The sequence below is a fragment of the Rhodamnia argentea genome, chromosome 6, assembly GCF_020921035.1.
Source record: "Rhodamnia argentea isolate NSW1041297 chromosome 6, ASM2092103v1, whole genome shotgun sequence".
NCBI classification, from domain to species: Eukaryota; Viridiplantae; Streptophyta; class Magnoliopsida; order Myrtales; family Myrtaceae; genus Rhodamnia; species Rhodamnia argentea.
Genome location: NC_063155.1, coordinates 7,387,352 through 7,409,589, shown reverse-complemented (window position 1 = coordinate 7,409,589; position 22,238 = coordinate 7,387,352). Strand labels below are relative to the sequence as shown.

General features: G+C 40.9%; 3 protein-coding genes and 1 non-coding gene across 5 annotated transcripts; 1 reads left to right on the top strand and 3 right to left on the bottom strand.

Moving 5' to 3' along the window:
• The first annotated feature begins 2,253 nt into the window (after positions 1-2,253).
• LOC115745119 (protein COBRA-like) lies at positions 2,254-4,770 on the top strand. 2 transcript variants are annotated; one of them, XM_048280988.1, is made up of 6 exons: positions 2,254-2,382; positions 3,071-3,157; positions 3,233-3,689; positions 3,770-3,929; positions 4,041-4,318; positions 4,402-4,770. In XM_048280988.1, the coding sequence occupies exons 1-6, from the start codon at positions 2,314-2,316 to the stop codon at positions 4,692-4,694; spliced, it is 1,344 nt and encodes a 447-aa protein (XP_048136945.1). In that variant the 5' UTR covers positions 2,254-2,313; the 3' UTR covers positions 4,695-4,770. The 2 variants fall into 2 exon arrangements, with proteins under 2 accessions (XP_048136945.1, XP_030536389.1); XM_030680529.2 differs by having other exon boundaries at positions 2,254-2,389; positions 3,078-3,157.
• Positions 4,771-5,333: 563 nt separating this feature from the next.
• Positions 5,334-7,683, bottom strand: LOC115743344 (COBRA-like protein 4). Its single transcript, XM_030678084.2, has 6 exons — positions 7,579-7,683; positions 7,390-7,469; positions 6,757-7,213; positions 6,362-6,509; positions 5,936-6,201; positions 5,334-5,836 (listed from the first exon to the last, which is right to left on the bottom strand). The coding sequence occupies exons 1-6, from the start codon at positions 7,646-7,648 to the stop codon at positions 5,553-5,555; spliced, it is 1,305 nt and encodes a 434-aa protein (XP_030533944.1). The 5' UTR covers positions 7,649-7,683; the 3' UTR covers positions 5,334-5,552.
• Positions 7,684-9,738: 2,055 nt separating this feature from the next.
• On the bottom strand, positions 9,739-9,810 carry TRNAD-GUC. Its single transcript has one exon. It is a non-coding gene; the product is annotated as a tRNA-Asp (tRNA).
• Positions 9,811-11,165: 1,355 nt separating this feature from the next.
• Positions 11,166-15,230, bottom strand: LOC115732328 (squamosa promoter-binding-like protein 16). The gene is made up of 3 exons (XM_030662964.2): positions 13,766-15,230; positions 13,073-13,209; positions 11,166-12,284 (listed from the first exon to the last, which is right to left on the bottom strand). Exons 1-3 carry the CDS (start codon positions 14,419-14,421, stop codon positions 11,440-11,442), a joined length of 1,638 nt encoding a protein of 545 aa, XP_030518824.1. The 5' UTR covers positions 14,422-15,230; the 3' UTR covers positions 11,166-11,439.
• Between the last annotated feature and the right edge of the window lie 7,008 nt (positions 15,231-22,238).

The following is a 22,238-nucleotide window of genomic DNA, read 5'->3' as shown; positions in this document are numbered from 1 at the left end:
AGGTCCAACGCACGTTGCGTCCAATGACTTCTGATTCGGTGAAAGCATCATTTTGAGATTAGTGCTGGACGATATGATTTGACATTGACATCAAACGTGGAGGTCTTCACTAGTGATGATGCTCATCAGCAGTTATGACAGTTGGAATAATTTGTTTTTTTTATGTAGTAAACTTGGGTTACACGCACAATCATGCTGGTGATCAAGCGTTTCATCAAAGTAATTCCCGTATTGAGAGCTCCCACAACAAATGGAGAAGTAACACATGGAGTGAGGACCAACGACAATCAGGGTTAGGGTTAACCGAATGTGGAAAAAGTAGGCCAAGTAATGAGTCCATTTACTGATGCTCGATTTTCTTTTGGTCGTGACATTTGAGAGTTTCCGGTTAACACCGAGTAAAAAAATGGTTCTTTTCGTGACGGGAAAAAGTGTAAAAAAAAGTTGTAAATTTATTACGTCCGTATCAATTCAATCTTAAGCCTTTTAATTTTACCAATTTAATCATTAATCTTTTTCACATTGGTATCAATTGAGTCTATTCGGTCAATTTAGGACGCTCGATTGTCCTAGTGACGTGATTGATGTTGACGTTGACATTTTTAATAATATTATAGTATCTTTTGATTTTTTTAAATGAAATTTTGATTTTCTTCTTTTCTTTTTTATTATTTTCCTTTTTTTTTTTCCTTTCTTTCACTGGCCATTGGGCAAGGGCTAGAAAGCCCTTGCTTGCCGTGAGGGCCTTCGTGACCTTGCCGGGCGCGAGGGAGGCGGTTCTCCTTCAAATCTAGCGCAGGTCTTATGAAAAAAAGAAACGAAAAATAATAATAATAACTTAAATTTCGTTTAAAAAAATATTAGAAAATGTCAACGCCAGCACCTATTGCACCACGTAGAATGACCGACGTCTACATTAGCAATTTCAGGCCTAAACCGACCGGATGGACTCACTTGGCATGGATGTGAAACGGTTTATGACTAAATTGATGCAATTGAAAAACTTAGAAATTGGTAACAATGCAATACGTCTAGGAATTTTTTGGTATTTTTCCTTTTATGATGTGTCCAAATCTTTAGTCGCTGCATATTCTCCAATCCCGCCACAATAGAGAAATTATCAAGAAATGATGCTTCTAAAGAGGCGAATTCTCGCCCGAAGCCAGGTCCACATAGATCGAATTCATCAGAGCAATTGATCATATAGACTCACACGATCAACAGCTATAAGTTCTTTAGGTCCAAGGATCCGGGTCCAGGGAAGTGGCCGGTTGTCTTCTTAGCTCTTTTGGGAACCTAAAAATGGCTTTACGTGGACCACAAAACCAATCAAGATTTCCCAAATTATGTGAACAGCAGTAAAGAAGGAGATGATAATTCACAGTCCAAGGGAAAGAATAATTCAACCGTTCAGCAACAAAAGCAATCTCTCTCTCTCTCTCTCTCTCTCTCTCTCTCTCTCTCCTCTCTCTCTCTCTCTCTCACCACTTCAAATGGGGGGGAAAAAGGAAGAAGATGATGCAGAAGAAGAAAGAATAAAAATTCCTTGCTTAGCAAGCAAACTTATTCCTGTCTGAAATGAATGAAAACCAGCATTAAACCCTCAACACTAATCATTTTGCGAAATACTTCTCAGACAGTACCGTCAAGAACGGTACAATCTCAACCATAGATTCACACACTATCATAGCATGTTTTACATAAAACACTCATTGATTGGGAAATCGTGTGGTTCGAAATAACTGAGCTTCCAATCTTCTTTTTATTTATTTATCTTAATTAACACTAAAGTTGATTGAAGTTCACCCCATTATTGATGCATTGCATTAATATGAACTAGATCAGTGAATGTTATCCAAAACACATTATGCTTTTGCAGGACTAAGCAAAAAACCTTGGCCTTTTCGTCTTCCGTCTCTTTTTCTTTTCCACCCTTTTCTTGGGATCGAGCCCCCCGGCGTAAGGTCACAGTCGGCTAAACGTGGCGAGTAAAGGTTTCAGGCCCCCGAGAGAGAAAAAAGGGTGATTCGTTGCAAGAAAGCGCCTGCGGGATATCTTGGCTATGGCGAAAAATTGGTGATACACTCATATGTTGTGACTAGTGACTACCTTACGTAAAGTATCGAGAAGTGATAATGGTTTCTCATTATGCTCTCTCTCTCTCTTTCTCACTAGCATTTGCATAGCATAAGCCATGAAATCTCTATAACAACTTCACATTTTCACATCTCTCTGCCTCCAGAATTGAGGCTTTTGCCAGTGAACGGCTACGTGAACATCTTGAACTTGCAGCGAGCAAAACGTTGCTCGAGGATGGGGCCTCTCCTCTCCATGGCTTCGGCCATCATCTCTCTGTTTCTGCTTTCTTGTTTCGGCATTTCTTCCACAGGTCGGTGGTTCTTGCTTGATAATGTTCTCTGTTTTATGCTTTTCATGCGGTTCTTTCGTTAAAACCCGATGCTGTTTCTTGATGCATTTGTTCTTGGCAACGCGACTGATGCTGTGTCATGAGGTTTCGGTTTCGGTTGGTTTCTGTGTTATATGATTCTTGAAGAGAGCTGAGAGACTCTAGTACTAGAGAACTGCATGATTTTCCAGACTGCATTGCTTTTCTTGCTTTCCTAGATAAGCTGACTTTTGGAGGAACTGTGCTTGAGAAAAAGTTTCTCATGATGTTCTTGTGAAATTAGCCCCGGAAAGGCAGATATGCATCCCTCAGATATTACGGGAACATTTTCTCTGAATTTAAACCAAAAATTCGAATCATTCGCCCCGATCCCCTCGTGAATACTTTTGATGATTAAGAGATGTTTAACATAGAGAATGTATGCGGCATTAAGGACGTCCACAATACCACTATGTTCGGATGATCGGTGCCGGAGGCAATGTACTTTATTTACCTATTACATGACTTGATCCTAGAGCGCATTCGGCATGATATCGACAAGAAAAAGCGCAGTTCCTTAACAGGCTGTTGTTATGGTTTATATCGAAAGATTACTGGACTATCGAGATGCGACAGGGTTTTTGCCCTTGGGGATCGAAATTCATGTTTTCCTGGATTGATTGCCGTGCAGAAGCATATGATGCGCTTGATCCTATCGGGAATATCACGATCAAATGGGACATAATGAGCTGGACAACGGATGGTTATGTGGTGAGCGTAAGGATGAATTCAGATACCTTTTGTTCCTGGGTGGGTTTCCTGATGTGTCTTCACTGGTTTAAACAGGCCACGGTTACGATCCATAACTTCCAGCAATATCGCCATATTCAAGCTCCAGGATGGCAATTAGGGTGGACATGGGCCAAGAAAGAAGTGATCTGGAGCATGTTGGGAGGCCAAACCACGGAGCAAGGCGATTGTTCAAGGTTCCACGGGTCGATCCCGCATTGCTGCAAAAGAGATCCAACCATCGTCGATTTGCTGCCCGGGACTTCGTACAACCAGCAGACAGCGAATTGCTGCAGAGGAGGAGTGCTAAGTTCATGGGTTCAGGACCCGCTAAATGCTGTAAGCGCATTTCAGGTCACCGTGGGCCTCGCTGGGACTACTAACAAGACTGTGAGATTGCCCAAAAACTTCACCCTCAGAGCCCCGGGGCCAGGGTACACTTGTGGGTATCCGAAGCTCGTGCGGCCGACCAGGTTCGTGTCGCCTGATAAAAGAAGAGCGACGCAGGCAATGAGTAAGCCAATTCTAACATCAAATGAAGCGCAATGCTTCACTCTGAATTTATCTGACATTTGAAATGCTTGTTTTTGGCAGTGACTTGGAATGTCACCTGCACATATTCTCAGTTTCTCGCACAAAAGACGCCAACCTGTTGCGTCTCCCTTTCATCATTTTACAACGATACAGTCGTGAATTGTCCGCCATGTACGTGTGGCTGCCAACACAAAACGACGGATTCTGGGAGCTGCATACGGTGAGCTCTCCTACTTTGCTTTGAATCGTGTCATTTCGAGACTTCTGTTCAGGATCTTGTACCAACCTGCTTTTAACTCATCGATCTGCTTTCCGGCACACACTCTTACAGGTCTGATTCGCCGCACTTGGCTTCTGTTGTTTCTCATCGGAGCAAATCCGTCAACACGCCTCTACTACAATGCACCAGCCACATGTGCCCGGTCCGTGTCCATTGGCACGTCAAGCTCAATTATAAGGAGTACTGGCGAGTGAAGATCACCATCACAAATTTCAACTACAGAATGAACTTCACCCAGTGGAACCTGGTCGTGCAGCATCCCAACTTCGATAACCTCACCCAGATCTTTAGCTTCAATTACAAGCCGCTGACTCCTTATGCCGGGTTAAGTATGTCATGCCTCTAAAGACCTTGCTAATGTCGCTAAGCTGATGAACAGTTTTGGAGTTGAGCTTCTGTTTTTTCTTTGCAGATGATACAGCCATGTTATGGGGGGTGAGGTACTACAATGATCTGCTCATGGAAGCTGGTCCTTTCGGGAATGTGCAATCGGAGCTTTTATTCCGGAAGGACAAGTCCAGCTTCACGTTCGATAAAGGATGGGCTTTCCCTCGTAGAATTTACTTCAATGGCGACGACTGCGTCATGCCACCTCCAGATGCTTACCCGTGGTTGCCGAACTCCAGTCAACGATCAGTTACCTCCACTCTTTATGCAGCGGCGATGATCTTGGCATCAGGTTCACTATTATGGGCTTATCCATGAATTTCAGATTAGGAACTACACACCAATTCTGGTGAAATTTTCTAAAATTGCCATGGGATTCTGTTCTTTACTGAGAGGACTATTGCTATTTATTTCGCCACTCGATCAGGTCTTCAAATCTGAAATTCAGGTGCAAAATACCAGTTTTAGTTACATTTTGTCTGGCATGATATACAGTTGAGATAAGGATCAGTTGCGAATTTCTCCACAACCGCTAATTTCGTCTTGCCAAATTTCATATCAACTCAATGTTCTGGAGTATATGACATCATATGATTAGACTATCTAGCTTTCCGATACCGATTCAACGAAGAAACGGCATCAACATGTTCTTGCTCCAGCAATTGCACTATGCAATACTCTGCAGCCTGCAGCGTTGCAATGGTCGAGGGTTAAGCTGGTACATACTAAAGTCAACCGGTTCAACTTGAGCTGATAAGGTTACTGATTTCGGCTATCGATAGCATGAGTATGGTTGAAAACCAATCAACTTGTCGTCCGAGTTCCAAGAAAAGACTGGTCGCATAGTGAAGCTAACAAACCGTGCCCGAAAATTTATTCCCTCGAGGCAGAGGAATGTTCGAAAGATAAGCCCATTCTTAAAAACTCAGAACAAGCTCATCTGCTGATGACCTAATGCTATGTCAAAACAGTCGCGATAGTACCCGTACAAGTGTGCAACTGCCTCCCAATCTTTCATTTATACTTCAAACAATAGCCAGATCAATTTCATACATGTCCCTAGTAACTATCAATCATGTTCACTCGTATCTTCATCCATTCTGAATCAGACACGCTTTGATCCCAGTACTAAACTCTTGTCATCCTTCCGTTGTGATCGTTAAGATTATTGAGACATCAGCAAAAGACTAGAAGACAAATGGCCAAGAGGGCAGCTCGTAATGACACTGGAAATAGATTCGCCGGGGCAGAATTCGGTAAACGTGGGTACTGATCAGGAGACGGCATCATGCATTCCTCCCCATTGAAATAAATTTTCCGGGGAAAAGCCCAACCCTCCTTGAGCGTGAACGTGTAAGCATCTTTCTGCAGAATCATCTCGGACTGCACGTTACCATCCGGCCCTGCCTCCATGATGAGGTCATTGAAGAACTTGATTCCATAGAACATGCCAGTGTCATCTGCAGAAGAAATTGCGGTTAAATAACATTGCCGAATAGTGTTTCTTTACCAAAGAAAATGCATATTACAGAAGCAAATGTTTCTTCTGTGAGACTTACTCATGGATCTGTATGGGACGAGCGGCTTGTAGACGAAGCTGAAAACTTGGGTGACATTGTTCAGATTTGGATGCTGTGCAACGAGTGTCCACTGAGTGTAGTTAATGAAGTAGTTGAAATTGGTCACGGACATCTTTACGCGCCAATACTCCTTGTAGTTGGTCTCGACGTGCCAATGGACCCTGATGGGGCACATATGCTCTGTGCAATGCAGTATTGGATTGTCAATTGTCGGTGTAACGACGCTTTGTATCTTCGGAGCACTCCTGCATCAAAAGATGAATGAGAATTTGTATCCCCTGGACTAGAATATAACTCAAACTTATGTATGCAAAATCACGTGCTACACTAAGTCATAGAAGAAAATGAACGGAATGCCAATGCATCTCTGTACTCGACGCTTTTTAAGATAGCAAATGAGCTTACAGGACGCATTTGTTCTTGTTCTGGCAGCCACAAGCACAAGTTGGACAAGGAGTAATCGTGGAGTTATAGAAAGATGACATGGAGACGCAGCATCTCGGGTACTTAGACGCTACCAGCTGCGAGTATGTACATGTGATATTCCACGTCACTGCAAATCCCGGCAACATATTAGATGGTTCGCCATCAGCAGGAAATTCAGAAGGCAGATGCTACAGTTTCAGATGAAGTGACTGTCCTAATACATGTAGGAGACAACTGCAAGTGCATCGCATTTATTTGTTTTTAAGCAATCGAGCCATAAGTTTCGACGCTTTCTTCAGATTTTTTTGCTTTCTTCTCGCCCTAGTTAATGGAATGATTTTAATTAGCTATAAGAATCTCGATCCTGGACTTACTTAGCGCTTGAGTTTTCCTGCGACCGTCTGGCGACATAAAAATCGAAGATGGAACGATCTTTGCTGGGCTGCAAGAATAGCCCCCTCCAGGAGCTGCCAGCGTGATGTTCTTGGGCAGTTTCACCGTCTTATTTGAAGTACCGGAAAGCCCGACACTGATCTGAAACGATGAGACCGCAGCTGAAGGGTCCTGTCCCCACGACGCCACGACTCCGCCCTTACAGCAATTAGCAATCTGCTGGTTGTAAGGTACCCCGGGAAGCAAGTCGACCACAGTGGGATTCTTCTTGCAGCAATGCGGTATGTTCCCCTTGAACTTGGAACAGTCTCCTTGATCAGTGGCTTGAGCTCCCACCATGGACCAGATCACTTCTTTCTTAGCCCAGACCCAACCCAGTTTCCATCCGGGGCTCATTATGTGTCGGTACATTTGGAAATTGGTCATTGTCACCACCGCCTGATAACGTTGACAAAAAACCGGAATGCTTGCACATATTAGTCTGTTGCTTGATCAGTATGTCACAATCTTACCATCTTTCAAGTTTCCCTTTATTTGTGCAATACTATTCTGTTGTCTCCTGCAACTTTATCAGTATATCTTATGTATGAGATCTGGTGGAGAAGATTACTTACGACGTAACCATCGGCGGTCCAGGACATGATGTCCCATTTCATCGTTATGTTCCCGGTGGGATCCAGGGGATCATAAGCCCCTACAATCAGGCGACGCCAAAACAAAAGTCAGCAAAATTCCCACTAGTTGAGCGTGAATAAGATTAACATTTTGTGAACATAAGAAGCAAATTATAATCGGCCGCTCACCTGCATAGGAAAACAGGATTACACATACAACAGAAAGGAGAATGTGATGGAGTTTGCTTCTGCAGGCCATTCTTCAGGTTCACAAACGTTCCTGGCTTCCACAGAATGCCAATAGTGAATATTTTGTCAGGTCCAATATTCACTAATATTCACCATCTGACTATTTATGCAAATTATGCTGCCTAAACTTGAGATTTTTCAAAAGATGGCTCACCTACTGTGTTGTTGCGCACCGTGTGAATTGTTAACGTCGTTTTCTCGTCTAATACTTTGTGTTCTGCATATGATATGTCGGTTGCAATTGATTAAGAGTTTCAGATGCCAATCTCAGCTGATCAAATTAAAGCAGAATGTCTGGAATTAAAATAAACCCTTTGTCAACTCCCTTTGATGTAGGCTTCTCACAGACTCTTGACAGATGCAAAGTGCAAAGTGCCAAATCTAATTCTTTATTTGCAGCTTTGTCACATTGGCCTACTCAAAAACTGGATCGGTATAGTACCCTAAGGCGATCGCATATCACCACAGGACGAGGAAGAAGAAGAAAATACACGACGTGTATACACTCAAGTCTGCATAACTTTTCCTAAGCACATACCAATCTGAATGCGAAGCGAAATTCTCGTGATATCGGAGCGCAACACATGAACATTAGCACAAAGTACACGAAACAGGTGCGATCACTTTGAGACCCTTCTTGATTAAAATTTAGTCATCAACAGAATGCAAACTGCTCCTCACTTTCCTCAGGCATATTCTACTAATGATTGATCAGAGATCTTCTGGCTTTTGGTATCAAGTAAGACTTTTTGAACAGGTTGATGGGTGAGATCAGAGCTGGAATAAGTCCTCAACTTCCTTTGTGATGAAGACTCATCAACAGTCTAGAATTCCACAAAGATGGTTCAGAAAAGAAACTACACCATGTTGAAGTTGATCTGGTTTGATTGAAATTTAGCACTGAGCAGATGTCATTGGTTTAGTCATCAGAACAAATTTTTTGTCTTCAATTTAACCCGCTTTGGTGCTGCAATCAGATGCGATGGTCACAAGTTCTAGGTGGCTTTTGCAGATCTCACGCTAATTGCAAGAAACACACGTTTGACCCTATTATTATTATTATCATTATCATTATTATCATGATCATCATCTTCATTATAACTTTGAATATTCAGAGAGAATCTTTGATTTGGCCAGTTGCAAAAGTGACCTGTGAACCTCCCAAGACCTGGTCCTCTTAGTCATGGTAGCCTAGAAACCACCGACACTCTCCGGGGGCCTTTGTGTTGCGTCGGACACTTCGACACTTTCCGATACTCTTCGACATGCGACCGAAATGTGGTTAGCACTTCAGACACGCCAGTGACACGCGAGTCCAGCATCCCGACACGCGAGTCCAGCATCCCAACACGCTATTTCGACAAGCATTGGGTCAATTTTACGTATTTTCAATAAAATATGGGTCAAAATATAAATCTATCAAAAAAATATATATTTAAGTCATATACCCAGCCATCCCAAAATTAATACACCCAACCAACCCCAAGAAAAGCTAATCGTAAATCCTAGCATAAGAAGAAGTAGAAACTCATCACCGACATATTTAGATTATCATATATATATATATATATATATATGTATAAATACACATATAATGTACAATGTGTTCCAACGTGTTGAAATTCTCTATTTTTTGAGAAATGATATGTCGAGTAGTGTCGTGTTGCGTGTTGATACTACTTAGATGGTAGCTAACTGCTAAAGCTTTCATGGTCGATTTTAAACCCTATTCTGGTCTAACCGGCCTCTTGGTTTTACTTGCACTTTAAGAAGGCAAGGAAGGGGCTCAACAGATCCCCAGGAACACAGAGCGAACTTTGGATAGACGAGGCCCAAAAAGAAAATAACGAAAAAAATTATAAAACTCGAATTCAATAAGTTTATAGTTAAATTAGTGTGATTAAAAGATTTAGAATTTAATTGGTACCGATATAATAAGTTCATGATTTTTTTTTTGGGTACTTTCACCGTCGATGTTGAATGCAATTTCCTTATTCGAATTCGAAATATATTTGCCACTAAACTCGATTCACAAGTTAACTCCTGCAATTTCAGATCTTCAAACGAAAAAAGATGGGGAAAAATGAAAAGAGGGGAAAACGCCGTTGCCGGGGATCGAACCCGGGTCACCCGCGTGACAGGCGGGAATACTTACCACTATACTACAACGACCTTGACGTTTTGTATGAGCACAATCATTTTAAAATTTTATTTAGTATCGTCAGTTTCACTCGTTGCTCCACTTGGAAAAACCCCTCATGACAATGTAACCTCACAGACCCCCTCCATCTTTTGCGAGCATCCTGATTCTAACCGAGCAGGCGTGGTCTGAAGTCGAATTTGCGGTCCACCCCAGCAGGAAAGTTGGTCGGGAAAATGCCTTTGTTTTAGGCCCCGTTTGGTTCAAGATTGAAAATGAGCATTGAGGCTCTAAAATTCCTTGGCCAAATGCAAATGGTATTTGGTTCATTTTTTGGCTCATTTTGAGAAGATGCAAATGCACCTCAAGGTACTCTGGGCTAAAAGACTTTTGCGAAATGCAACTAATTTTTTTTTTTTTAATTTTGTCGCCTTCACTTGCCGCCACCCGCTTGCCCCCCGCCCCCAGCCGCCTGTTGTCGCCATCGCCCGGCCACCTGTTGCCGCCGTTGCACGGCCACCTGCCGTAGGCCCACCGACCGCCCGCCCACAAGCCGCTCGCCATCTACCGGCGGCAGTCGCCACCCATCGTTCGCCCACCGGCCCGCTGCCGCCGCCCGCCGTCCGCCGCCGCCCCCCCCTCCCCCTCCCCCTCCCCCTTCGCCCTCCCACCCCCGCAACCGTCGGTCGCCCGCTACTTTCTTTGCCGCCAGCCGTCGCCCACTACTTGCATTTTGAAAAAGGCCTTTAGCCAAAGGTATTTGCATTTTCTCAAAGTCTCTTGGCCAAATGCTGAACCAAATAGGCTCTTAGCGTAAACCGTACAGCATCTCGAAAGCGAAAGAGAAAAAGAGTAATATCAGAGAAGGACTGGAAGAAATGTGAACAACATGGTATCATGGTCACATTCTTTTTTATCCAAAGCTTTGCCTCGCACTGATCTGACTTTGGACATTTCTCAGGAGATTTCGCATGGTATAAGAAAGAACGAAACCGTATACATCCAAAAATCAAGCTTGTGAAGGAGCGCCGCATGGCTACTCTCGATCTGCAAACTCTCTCAGATAGGTGGTGCTTCTTCTTGTTTCGGAACTTTGACAGCTTTTGGTCATGGAGGCTCTAATTCTTGAGAAGCCGGTCTCACCGGGAGCGAGGTTTTGCTGAACGTTCGCGTGTAAAAAGGGCTATGAACTGAGGAAACAAGAAAAAAGAAAAACGGTCCGCCACAGGATAAACTGGCTGGTGAAATCGCAAAGAGCATTTATGTTTACCGGAGAAAGACGACCTCCATATGATAATATAAGCATCAATGGTCGGTAAAATGGATAAACATGGGGATGGAAATTGCCTGCATCCATGGAAGTGGAGCGCATTTCATCCAAAAAAACTTCGACCCTGAAATCGAAATCTGGCAATTCATACAATTGGAGTCACACTGGTTGAGTTATCCGCCAGATTACGGCGCTCAAAGAACAGTTATTCGGCACCTTTAAGCTTGAAAAACACTTAGAGTTGCATAGACAGTGTGAGGAACTACATTTCGCTTCATCCTTTCGAGTTCTAAAACAGACTTTGAGGAACCTGACAGAGGAGGAAGAAAGAAAAAGACCAGGACGTTGTAGTACTGCCTTGCCACTTCGTGAAGCTTCATTTTGGGAAGGTTTAAGTTGTCTGGAGGCAAGAGAAAGCGTTGTTTTCCGGCTTCACGTGCATTGATTGTCTTTGATGCTCCACGCGCTGAAGTTGTGAAGACAGTTGAAGCAGATTGATAGTCGGTCCATCGTCTCTGCTAGGAAGATGGTCTTTTGCATCTAAAAGACTCGATCCATGTACAAACCCTCCCGAGATCTCGTAATTGGAGTTCTCGTTGTCACAGATTAGGATCGAGCCTTGATTTGGTTCTGCAGAATGGATTCCTGATGAAGAGAACTTGCCCGACACTCCATTTTCCAGAGTGAAAGAGTTGACCCCCATTAGGTTTTCGGACACCGGGCCCATGCCATACCGCGAATGGCCGCCGTGCATGATCAGGGGCTGGTCCATGGGAATCCCAGACGTTTGGCCAGAAGAATTCCGAGAGTGAGATGACAGAAGAGAGAGAGCACAACCAGATTCTGAAACTCCCGGCAATCCTTGAACCGTCGATTCGGTGTCGAAGATGCCATAGTCTTCACTCCCCAAGGGGTCAGGAAACAAGGAACGCGAACCGGAATTTGTTCCTTCGGCATCATGCTGAAATCGGCTGCCTTCGCCAAAAATGCTCACCGAGGTGGAATTACCTCTACTATCAAGGAATGGAGGCAGCTGTTTTCCAAAACCGTAAGAGGGGAAAGGCGATCTGGGATGCACTACCGATAGTGTACCGTAATCAGTTCCATGTTCCGCTTTAACACGGTTGCCCCAGTCATCGGCTTTAAACTTCTCAGGAGGCAGACGGCTGCCACTAGGGAGTATGTCCTGGCAAATAAAGGACGTAGTCGCGAACACATTCCCTTGAAACCTGTTTCCTGGAAATCATGCATAAACCGTCGATGAGGTGTTGTTACGAAGAATCATGAGGCGGTACACTACCAAAATAGTAGCAGAAAGGAACCAGGTGTTTCTAAGCATGTTAACGACAATCATTCCAGCATTGCCTGAAAGACTTCTGTTTTCCACTACTGTATAAGGGTGCCTCGCAGGTTGATCTTGACAAGGGAATTAGATGAGTGTGTGATCCAAGGATGGATTCATCTTCCGAAATTTTTCCGGCTTCATAGGAGTGTTCAGGGGAATCCTAAAGATAACTCCTAAATCTATGCCACAATAGGGATAAATTAATTAATCTTTTGGGTTAATTTCACGTGATAGCAGAGTGGTAAGGTGTTCAATTGCAGCTACCAGCTATCATTTTCGCCACCTTCTGATTACTGGACCACCAGGCCACAGCACAGCCTTGCAACATAATCCAAACAAAAGCTATCAATGGCACTTTACCCACAGTGGAATTCAATGTTTTTTGATGAATTCCAAAGCAAACAAGTGTAGGAGAAACCGATATTCTCTTATGGATTCCGAAGCAAATGATCATCAGCACAGGGTCGACATTCAGTGAAATTCAAACTTGTTGTAAGAGTGTTGTCAGTACAACTCCAGAGGAGAAAAGCTCCATGAGTAAGGATAGGATAGCACAATCAGATAAAGGATGATGTGACGAAGGTTTGTGCAGGAGAAAGACATGAACATGCAGTACTTGTCCTAGAGAGAGAGAGAAGGGAAGAGTTGAGATTCTCAAGTGTAGAAGTTATGCTCATACCACCATATGGCTGCAAGAGTTTTCCAGCCCTTGCAGAGTGAATGCCGACTTGGGGCTTCCTACGGCGTTCGTTGTGGCCGGCAAGACGTTTACGACAGCTGCGCTTCCCATCATCAAATTCAGCCAGCAAATGAAACCTGGACAGTCAAAAGCTTGAACTCATTATAGTAGCAACAAGTACAGAAGCAATTGGACAAGGGAAAGTCATAGGGATTTTAGATAAAACTGGCGATGCCCTATGGAAGATTTCATATAATTGCATTCTTGAACGAGTTGGCTTAGTTTTACAGTAAAAATTATCTTTTGTCGAATCTCAGTCAAATGAGAGAGGCATCTAACCAAATTAGGAATTTGAATGACAGATTTGTCTCTCTTTCATTCTTTCAGCTCAAATGCAAGGAATTGACGATAAATAGTTAGATCAAGGAAGAGAAATCAATTTCAAAGGCGAAAGAAGTCCATTTCATGCTCATGCCGCAAAGAGCAAACCGTAAAGAGTTCAAAAGAGACTAGTACAGAGTTATGAATGCACTATTTGATCCCTGACAAGAACTAAATCAGGCAACTATAAACACAAAAAACTAAAATACTAGCCACATGGTTGAATTCACAGATGTAGTGCCATAAATTAAAAGCATGCTAATGATATAGAAAATCTTGCAAGAAAAGTAAGGATTGGTGAATAAGACCAACCTACTACACTGCTGGCAAAACCTCTGTTCAATGCCGCTCACTATGACTTTTGAAGTCTTTGAGTGAGCCTCACAAACTTTATGCCTCTTGTGGTAGTCTTTGGAGGAGCTAAGGTCCTTGTTACAGCCATAAACTTGGCAATACGAGTTCTGGAAATTCGGCCCGGCCGCTCGAACCCTCTTCGGTGCCGTGGACGACTCGGACGACGACAGGACGGGGAGCCTAGATTTAGGCGGGTCCCTGTTATCGGAAAACCTCCCGAGTTTCAAATCAATAAGTGAGGAGTCTCTACTGCTGGAGTCCATGACAAAGCTTGTGAGTTTCGAGGACTCTTCATCGGACAGGAAATGGATTGGAGAGGCCATGATTGGGTTCATGTCTCTTCCTCCTCCAACTCTGGGACACCAGACATCCCGGATTGGATCCCTGGGGACTTGCTTGGCCATGTCTTGAAATCCTAATTCACCAAAACCTGGGCCAATGCTATGGTTTGCCTGGTGGGCAGAGACCAGCATGCCGTTATTACCAAAACCAGATGGAGTTCTCAGTTCCCAACTCAAGAAAGCATTTTTACTTCTTGCAAGAGCATCAGAGGATGACATTGTCCCATCTGACTGAACCCCCTTCTCCCCAGAACTGAAACTCCAGGATGCCATGAGCGAATCAGAGAGAGAGAGAGAGAGAGAGAGAGAGAGAGATAACAGATTCGAGATTAGTCGAATTCAATGCACACCGACCACATCAGACTCCACCAAGAAAGACTGTCTATGGCATACACTAACAGACCTCGAACTTCCTTTTGCCAAACAACGAAACAGTCGAGTGACTACTTGTGCACAGAAAGTGGCTACAAAAAAAGCAGACCAAATTAACCATCCCGGTAAGAACGCTCGAGCCTTAAGGAGAAATGGACTGGAAAAGACAGAGACCAAGCGTCAAATTGCAATAAGAAGAGAATCCCATGTCAGAAAGATCAAGCGAAGGAGCACCCAAAAGCTCGAAGCTGTATTTGATCAAGAAACAGACCCAAGAAAGAGTATCTTCTCACTCCAAGAACGGTAGATTAATCCAGAAAAAAACAGAATAAGGAGGAGGAAAAGGGGCTGTTGCTGTTGAAGAAATCAAAACGAGAAAGGCAATCATGGGGACGGTGAGAGAGGAAGGCCTATCAAAAGTGGCAAGAAAGGGAATAGGAAGGGGGGAGAGAAATCAGAGAAAAAGATAAGAACTTTAGCACTGTGGAATGAACAGTAGGACTGAGAATGATGGAGAGAGAAAATAGGGTTGAGACTTGAGAGACTGAGAGAGCATATCAGGGAAAAGATATTAGATGTCCCCAAACTTCATGGGAAAATCAGTCTAGTGGTTGCTATTTTTAGAGAGAGAGAGGCGGGGAGAGAGAGAGAGGAAGCAAATCAGAGGTGAGGGAAGTTAAACTTCCTTTTTGCCTTGTTCAGACAAAGTACGGAACTTTGATCTCCTCTCTCCCACACTATGCAGTGTGATTATGCAGAAACCCTCTTTTCTTTTTTCTCTTTTGCCCCAGACTATAAAAGTGGTCCCTTTGCAATGATGTTCTCACTAGAAGACAGTCCTAAATGACAGTTACCCCAAATCCTAAGCTGCATCCTCTTGTTAAGACCATTGGTTTTGTTTTTTCTCTGTAATAAAGATCGACATAGCAATTCGTCCCGCAACAAAATCACGGCAGGGAGAAAGTGAAAAACCCGAACGTCTTGTAATGAGTCCCGAGTCCAGATCACCGTCTTACTTCTTTGACGCTTCGATGAAAACGATTCACTCTCCGAACCGGGAAAAAAGAAATCTCAAGATCTTATTCTGGAGGCGAAGCTGGTAAATAACTTAAGTGAATGCGGCAGTAGAAACGAAAACCACTGTGTATCCACACAAACAATCCGAGGAAAATCGAGGCAAAAAAGGAGGGGAACACGAGCTATCCACTATTGGGTTTTTTCAGATCCATTGGGGGTGCAAAAAGAGGGGCACAAGAGTATGGTGTCAAATGATGATTTATGGGAAAAGGTCCATGCCATTAGTAGAAAAATCCCCCTTGAGAACCATAAAGAAAGAATATTCCGCTCTCTTGGGAGCCAGAAAGAAAAACATTCACAAGGCTCCATGCAAAATTTAAGGGGCAGAGAGAGAGAGAGAGAGAGAGGAATTATAGAGTGAGAGCGATGCAGAAGGGATCTCTATGCAGTGTCAATCTCAACTCCAATCCCTCACTTATGTTGGGATCAAGAAGACAGGCCCCACTATTATAATTACCCTCACTTCTAACTCCACCTAACGGTCCCCATCCCTTTTGTTGAAATTATGTGTGTGTCTATGTCACAAAAACATCTCCAACGTTTGTTCCTAGTGGACACTATTGGTTCCACAAATTAAAGGGCTTTTTCATGACATTTCAACCAATTCGATGGAAGTGGGGTAAAAAGAAAATTGCGATTTGGGTCCTCTAGAATCTTAGAAAGGATTGTCGCTACAATTCTACAAATGGGTCACGACCCAAGTCAACACATGTGTCTCTACGTGATTACCGTGCGGAGTTTGTATCGAGTTTTATGTTTTATGTTCAACATGTCGAATTCAGATACGTTGAGATATTGACCGCACGTTCAATTTACTGATTTTTCTGTGGCTTGACATGTTACTATATGAAGTTACGTCGAGTCTAATTCATCTACAAGAGGGCTTTGGCTTATCTAATAAGCTCTTGCCAAATTAGCAGAAGAAAGAGACATGTCAATCATGGATCACCTAAGGTAGACAAGTCCAAAGGAAAAAATTGCCTAATACAGGATCTTTGACAAAATATTTAATCAGTGCATGTTGTGGATCACATTTTTCTTCTTGCCGTTATTATATAATTGAGAGAGAGAGAGAGAGAGAGAGAGAGTGCAGGAATGATTATCTCCACCCAATTCATAATGAAAGAACATGTCTCCTCTTTTTTGAGAAAACGTGGGATGGGTGGACAGGGTTCAATTGGAGAAAAAAGAGCACATATCCTTAAAGCAAGTCAAGGATTGGAATCTTCCTTTTATATGATTTTATGCTGCTTTTTTTTTTTTTTTAAGTTTCAATCCTTCTCATTCACATTTTCCTCACCGATCTTTGAAATGGCAAGGAAAATGCAACTTGAAAGTTACAAAAGAACACAAATAGGGGAGAAAAATAGAGATAGGAATGTCTTAAAAAGTGATAATTAAATAAGAACGATCATATTTTTCTTCGGAAGAAAAATTCTTGATTGATATACATATATATATTTAGAATACTTTAGGCTATGTAACTAGGATCATGTTTTTGTCTATATGATTTCGTCTCACCATATTTGAGAATGATAGGCTATGAACTGTACATCACTCATGTACAAACTTTATTAAATGTAAATATAGGTGATACCATGATCTGTAACCTATCAATTTGAGACATGGTGAGATGAAGCTTCTCTAATTGGGAATTGAGAGAAATATAGCGCTTATAATTTTGACTCACAAATGAGACCTTAGCTAAAACTCTCTCTCTCTCTCTCTCTCTCTACTGGGTGCTCACATGTGCAACCTCATATCAAGACTCAACTACTGTTGTTAGGTGTTTGCAGCTGAGATCAACACACATACAGATGAGAAGGGTGGCAAACTTGGACGTAGACTGCATTTAAACATGAACCATTTTTTGAATTCTTATTAAATCCACTGTCGGTGTAAGAATGATATCTACAGTTTGATAATTTGTCTATTTTCCACATTGCAACTATATATCGATGGTATCTGACGTAGGTTGTTTAAGAAACGAAATACACGGACGGCGCAATATTGAAAAAAAAAAAAAAAACTAACCCAATAGAATATTCGGTAGAGGAAGAAAATATGCCCAGCTTAGAAATTAGGGTGGCCAATGAGAGAAATACATGTCAAGAAAGGATCTAGAAGATCATGGGAACAGAGACTTTGAATGGTCAAATTAAGTCAGGGGAACAAATTAAGTAGGAATTTGATGCTGCCACTTTTAGTTTTTTTACATGCAATTGCAATCATTTCAACCCAAGAGATTCCACATATTAAATAAAATGTTGACCTTGTGAGCAAATCCACTTCATGGACGTGATATCTACTTTGGCCAAAAGGGGGAGAGTACACAAATCTTGGTTAAAGACAACCATGTGTTTCCACTGTGAAGATTACGTGCTGCACGCCTGCCTGAAATCCAGCACTTAACTAAATTGGTGAAGTAATCAAGATGATTGACATGTGAAGTTAATATCTTTTCCCAGTAAAAAGTCTTAATTAAGATGTTTTGTACGGTCAAAGGTTCCTAAAACTAGAAAAAAGGAAACTGAATATATTAATTAAAAAGTTCTTACGCTTCTCATTGCATTGAAGCGCGAGGATCCCATTTGTTACAGCGATGACTTGCCAAGAATACAATACAATAAATTCAGAAATAAAATAAGTTATTATTCTAATTAAGATGTTAAAATTCAAAATAAAATAGAAATGAAGAATCATTAGTATGCTCATGCCAAAGAAAACAAACATTTAAGTCTTCACCAACTTAGTATTCAATTGAGAATTTGAGATATCGAAACAAGGAAATAAAAAAGTAACATAGATTGTTTTTTTTTTTTTTTTTGGTAACACAAAAGTAACATAAAAGAGTGTAGCTTTGTCAAAGTAAATGACACCTTGTTAAGATAATGGGAAAAATTACCAAAAAAGTCATAAACTTATCGTAATTATGTCAATTCAATCCCAAACCCTTTTTTTTGGTACTAATTCAGTCCATTTGGCAGACCGAAACCGACTTGGTACTGTTAACATTGACGTAGATTTTTTAATAATATTTTAAATTTTTAATGATTTTTTTTTTTTTTTTTTCCTCAAAACCCTAAGGGCAGGTGAGGCCTGCGATTAGGCAAGGGGCTGCGCACCCTCACCAGCCCTTAGGGTTTTGGGAAAATAAATTAAAGAATTAAAAAAATTTACGTCGGCGCCACAACAATGCCGGCGGACCAAATAGATTGAATTGATACAAATACAAAAAGTTTAGAACTAAGATGACACAATTTCAATAGGTTTATAATTTTTTTTGGTAATTCTTCCTAAAATAAAGTGACAAAATTCAGATGTTTCATCTATTTTTTATTTTTTGGAATTAGACTTTACACCCGAATGCTCTATTTATGTCTTGACTTTTTGAATAAACATAGAGATACTAACCGAAATATAGTACATATAAATTTAATTTCATGCATTGCATGTGGAATTTTCCTACAAACATTGTTGGAGGGAACTTCATTTAATCATATTTTTATAAGTGGGTTACAAGCGTAGTCATCGCCCGTATGTAATTTCAATTGAGTTTACATGTGAGGGATGTCTTTTTTTTTTTTTTTTGATAACCGAGGTTTCCCACGTGCAATGGATTATTCCTTGGAATGGTGGGGGTTTGAGCACCAATGCCATCAGTTAAATCCCCCAAGACGCGATCGGGAAGATTCGAACCCGGGACCTTATCGCTTTAACTGTCTAAGGCCCAGGGATCTCACCAACTCAGCCAACGCCTCATTGGCTACACGTGAGGGATGTCCATAACTTGTAACCAATCAATTAGAGATAAAGTTGGAGAGAGTTTCTCTAGTCGGGATTGGAGGAGAAAATTGTCAAATAGAGATATTTATATATTGAAGCGAGAACTTGCTCTTGTCTCACTTTCTATTATTTGTAAAATTACCCTTGCATAAAAAATTAAAATTACCTATTACTTTCTCTTTTATCACGTAGTGCATGTGATACTAGAGTGGTGTGAGATTGAGAGGAAAAATCAACTGCGAAAGAGTTAATACAACGGAAAACCCTAAACCGATATATTTGTGACAAATTTATTCTAAATTATTTTTTTGGCAACCAAAAATTTCAAAGTGGTACACTTGTGAAAAGTTTGCCCCAAGTTGAAGAGAACAATTGCTTGCTTGAAGTGAAGCCTTAGTCCGATAAATTTGTCTTCCGTTAGTTTTCGTTAAATCTAACCGTCAAATTGCTAAGTTGAATAGCATGTGGTAGTTTATGGGTGTACCGGTTTAGGATTTTTACCCTCTATTTGTCACATGTTTATCACTTTGAGATTTTTCATGGTATTAATCCAATTTAACGGATGGTAAATTTGTCATAGGTGTACCAGTTTGAGGGTTTTCTTAGTCAAAAAAATTAGTTTAGGGTAAATTTGTTACAAAAGTATTAATTTAGGATTTTTGGTGGTCAAAAAAATAGTTTAGGGTAAATTTGTCATAGGTATACCAGCTTAGGATTTTTTCGTGATAAAAAAAATAACTTTGGGTAAATTTGTCACAAGTGTACTAGTTTGGAGTTTTCCGTAATATTAACCCAATGTGAAAAGAAATATGCGCATCACCCTAGGATACATGGCATATAACTTGACACTTAGTGAAATTCACTAAAGAGATGCAAAGTCGCGGAATAATCCAAGGGTTCAATAATGACATTCACTAATCAAAAAAATCTCACCCTCAAGGAAGCCTTATGGTTTGTTTGATTTAGCATTCCCAAAGGGTTTTGACGCTTTAAAGTTTCTTGGGCAAATGCAATTGGCGTTCGGTTCGTTTTTTGGGGAACATTGATAAAATGTAATTGCATTTCTGAATGTCTCTAAACACCTTTAGCCCAAGGCAGGTTTGAAGGTTCTTTGGAATGCTGCAGTTTTGAAATGCAAGTACAAATTGTTTCCTTCAAACTTTGCTCTTGCTTGACTTTCATAATTCCGAAAATGTCATGAAAACCCTAACTTGGCAGGAGAAGGCCTCCGCGAGTGGCCGACGGCCTATTTGCCTCAGTAGCTGCTTAGTTTCAGTGGTAAATAGTTTAAGACGTTGGCATTTTTCCAGAGGCATTCCGCCAAAGTTAAACTAAATGCATCCTTAGAGGGTTTAAATAGATTCAACTTCGAATTACTCTCCAAGCATAGACAAATTCCAAGACTCCTAACCTTCAAATTCACCGGATAAAGACTAGAAATTAGCCAAGATGAAAACATTGACACTCAACTCAAATGACTTTAGAAATAGAAAACAATGCCTAGGACTCAACAAAAAGGGGACAATTATAAAAAAAAAAAGTCATAAATCTGTTGCAATTGTATCAATTCAGTTATAAACCTTTTGTATTTAAGCCAATTTAGTCCATCTAACCATCCGGCATTGACGTAAATAATTGTTAATAATATTTTAAATGTTTTTGAATTAATTAATTAATTATTTTTATGTTCTTTTTTTCTTTTTTTTTCTTCCTTCTTCCTCTAGTCTGTTGCCAAGCTTGGTGACCGGAGGAAGAAGGAAGAAAAAAAGAGAAAAAAAAAAAAAAAATGAAAAAGAAAAGAAAAGAATAAAAAAATAATTTTAAAAAAATAAAATATCATTAGAAATTAGCCAGGTCAGAGCCTGCCGGGAAAATGGAGGAAATCAACACAAATGCAAAAGGTTTAGAACTGAATTAACAAAAAAAAAAAATTCAGGAATGAATTAACATAATTGCAATAGGTTTAAGATTTTTTTTTGGTAATTCTCCCAACCAAAAACATATAAATACTAAAAGGCTGTAACATTACTTATTGATTTGACCATAACTTTTCGTAGAAGGCTTCAAATTGCCCATCGCTTGTCACAATTAAAGTTAGACACATAGGTTGTGTTCGATGATCTAGATTTCTAATCACAATAGGACTACTTACGATAGGATATAAAATTCGAAGACTTTGTCATATACTATCAATTTTTTAGTGAATCGTAGTGATAGAGCCGAATATTTTTATATCTCATTACATAAATTTTTTTATATGAATGACATATCGATGTAAATGAACTTGCAAATGTAAAATGCGCATGGTAGGGTTTTCTATAATTTACTGCTAAAAAAATCACAAAGGCCCAAATGGTGATATCTTCCATCAATCCGTCATAATTATTGTATGACTTACATCTTAAATGGGTTCAACAATGACAAGAAGTGTAAACGAGGTACAACAACATCTACGAGATTAGCCAGCGAATGCCAAATCTAGTAAAATAAATAATACGTGACTATTCAACTTTGCAATTCCGAAGAGTGGAGTACTTTGACTCTCTCACCACTTTTGTAAAACTTCAACATGAACACTGAAGCTATGAAAAAGAGGAGTTTTGACACTTTTGCTGCTTAGAGAAGGAACTTTGACTCTTTCGTCATTTTCATGGAGTTTTGACGTGAACAAAAAATTAGAAAGGAGGAGTTTTGAAACTTCAAAAGGAACAAGAGAAACACAGAAGAAAAAGATGGAGTGAATTAAAAAGATCCCTCTGTACGTTTAAAATCAGGTTCTTCTACTTCATTTTTATTTACTTAGTTTGTACTTATCTGTCCTTTCTTTTTTATTCCCTTCCATCATTCATTAATAG

Bases quoted from the DNA above. Each gene is read 5' to 3' on its own strand.
- LOC115745119 (XM_048280988.1), top strand. From the start codon at position 2,314: ATGGGGCCTCTCCTCTCCATGGCTTCGGCCATCATCTCTCTGTTTCTG. The intron at 3,690-3,769 runs GTAAGCCAATTC...TGTTTTTGGCAG, and splicing joins AAGAGCGACGCAGGCAATGA to TGACTTGGAATGTCACCTGC. The intron at 4,319-4,401 runs GTATGTCATGCC...TTTTCTTTGCAG, and splicing joins GACTCCTTATGCCGGGTTAA to ATGATACAGCCATGTTATGG.
- LOC115732328 (XM_030662964.2), bottom strand. From the start codon at position 14,421: ATGGCATCCTGGAGTTTCAGTTCTGGGGAGAAGGGGGTTCAGTCAGAT. The intron at 13,210-13,765 runs GTTGGTCTTATT...TTGACTGTCCAG, and splicing joins TTTTGCCAGCAGTGTAGTAG to GTTTCATTTGCTGGCTGAAT. The intron at 12,285-13,072 runs GTATGAGCATAA...CATGATTTCCAG, and splicing joins ACTCTTGCAGCCATATGGTG to GAAACAGGTTTCAAGGGAAT.
- LOC115743344 (XM_030678084.2), bottom strand. From the start codon at position 7,648: ATGGCCTGCAGAAGCAAACTCCATCACATTCTCCTTTCTGTTGTATGT. The intron at 7,470-7,578 runs GTGAGCGGCCGA...GCCTGATTGTAG, and splicing joins AATCCTGTTTTCCTATGCAG to GGGCTTATGATCCCCTGGAT. The intron at 5,837-5,935 runs GTAAGTCTCACA...TTTCTTCTGCAG, and splicing joins CGTCCCATACAGATCCATGA to ATGACACTGGCATGTTCTAT.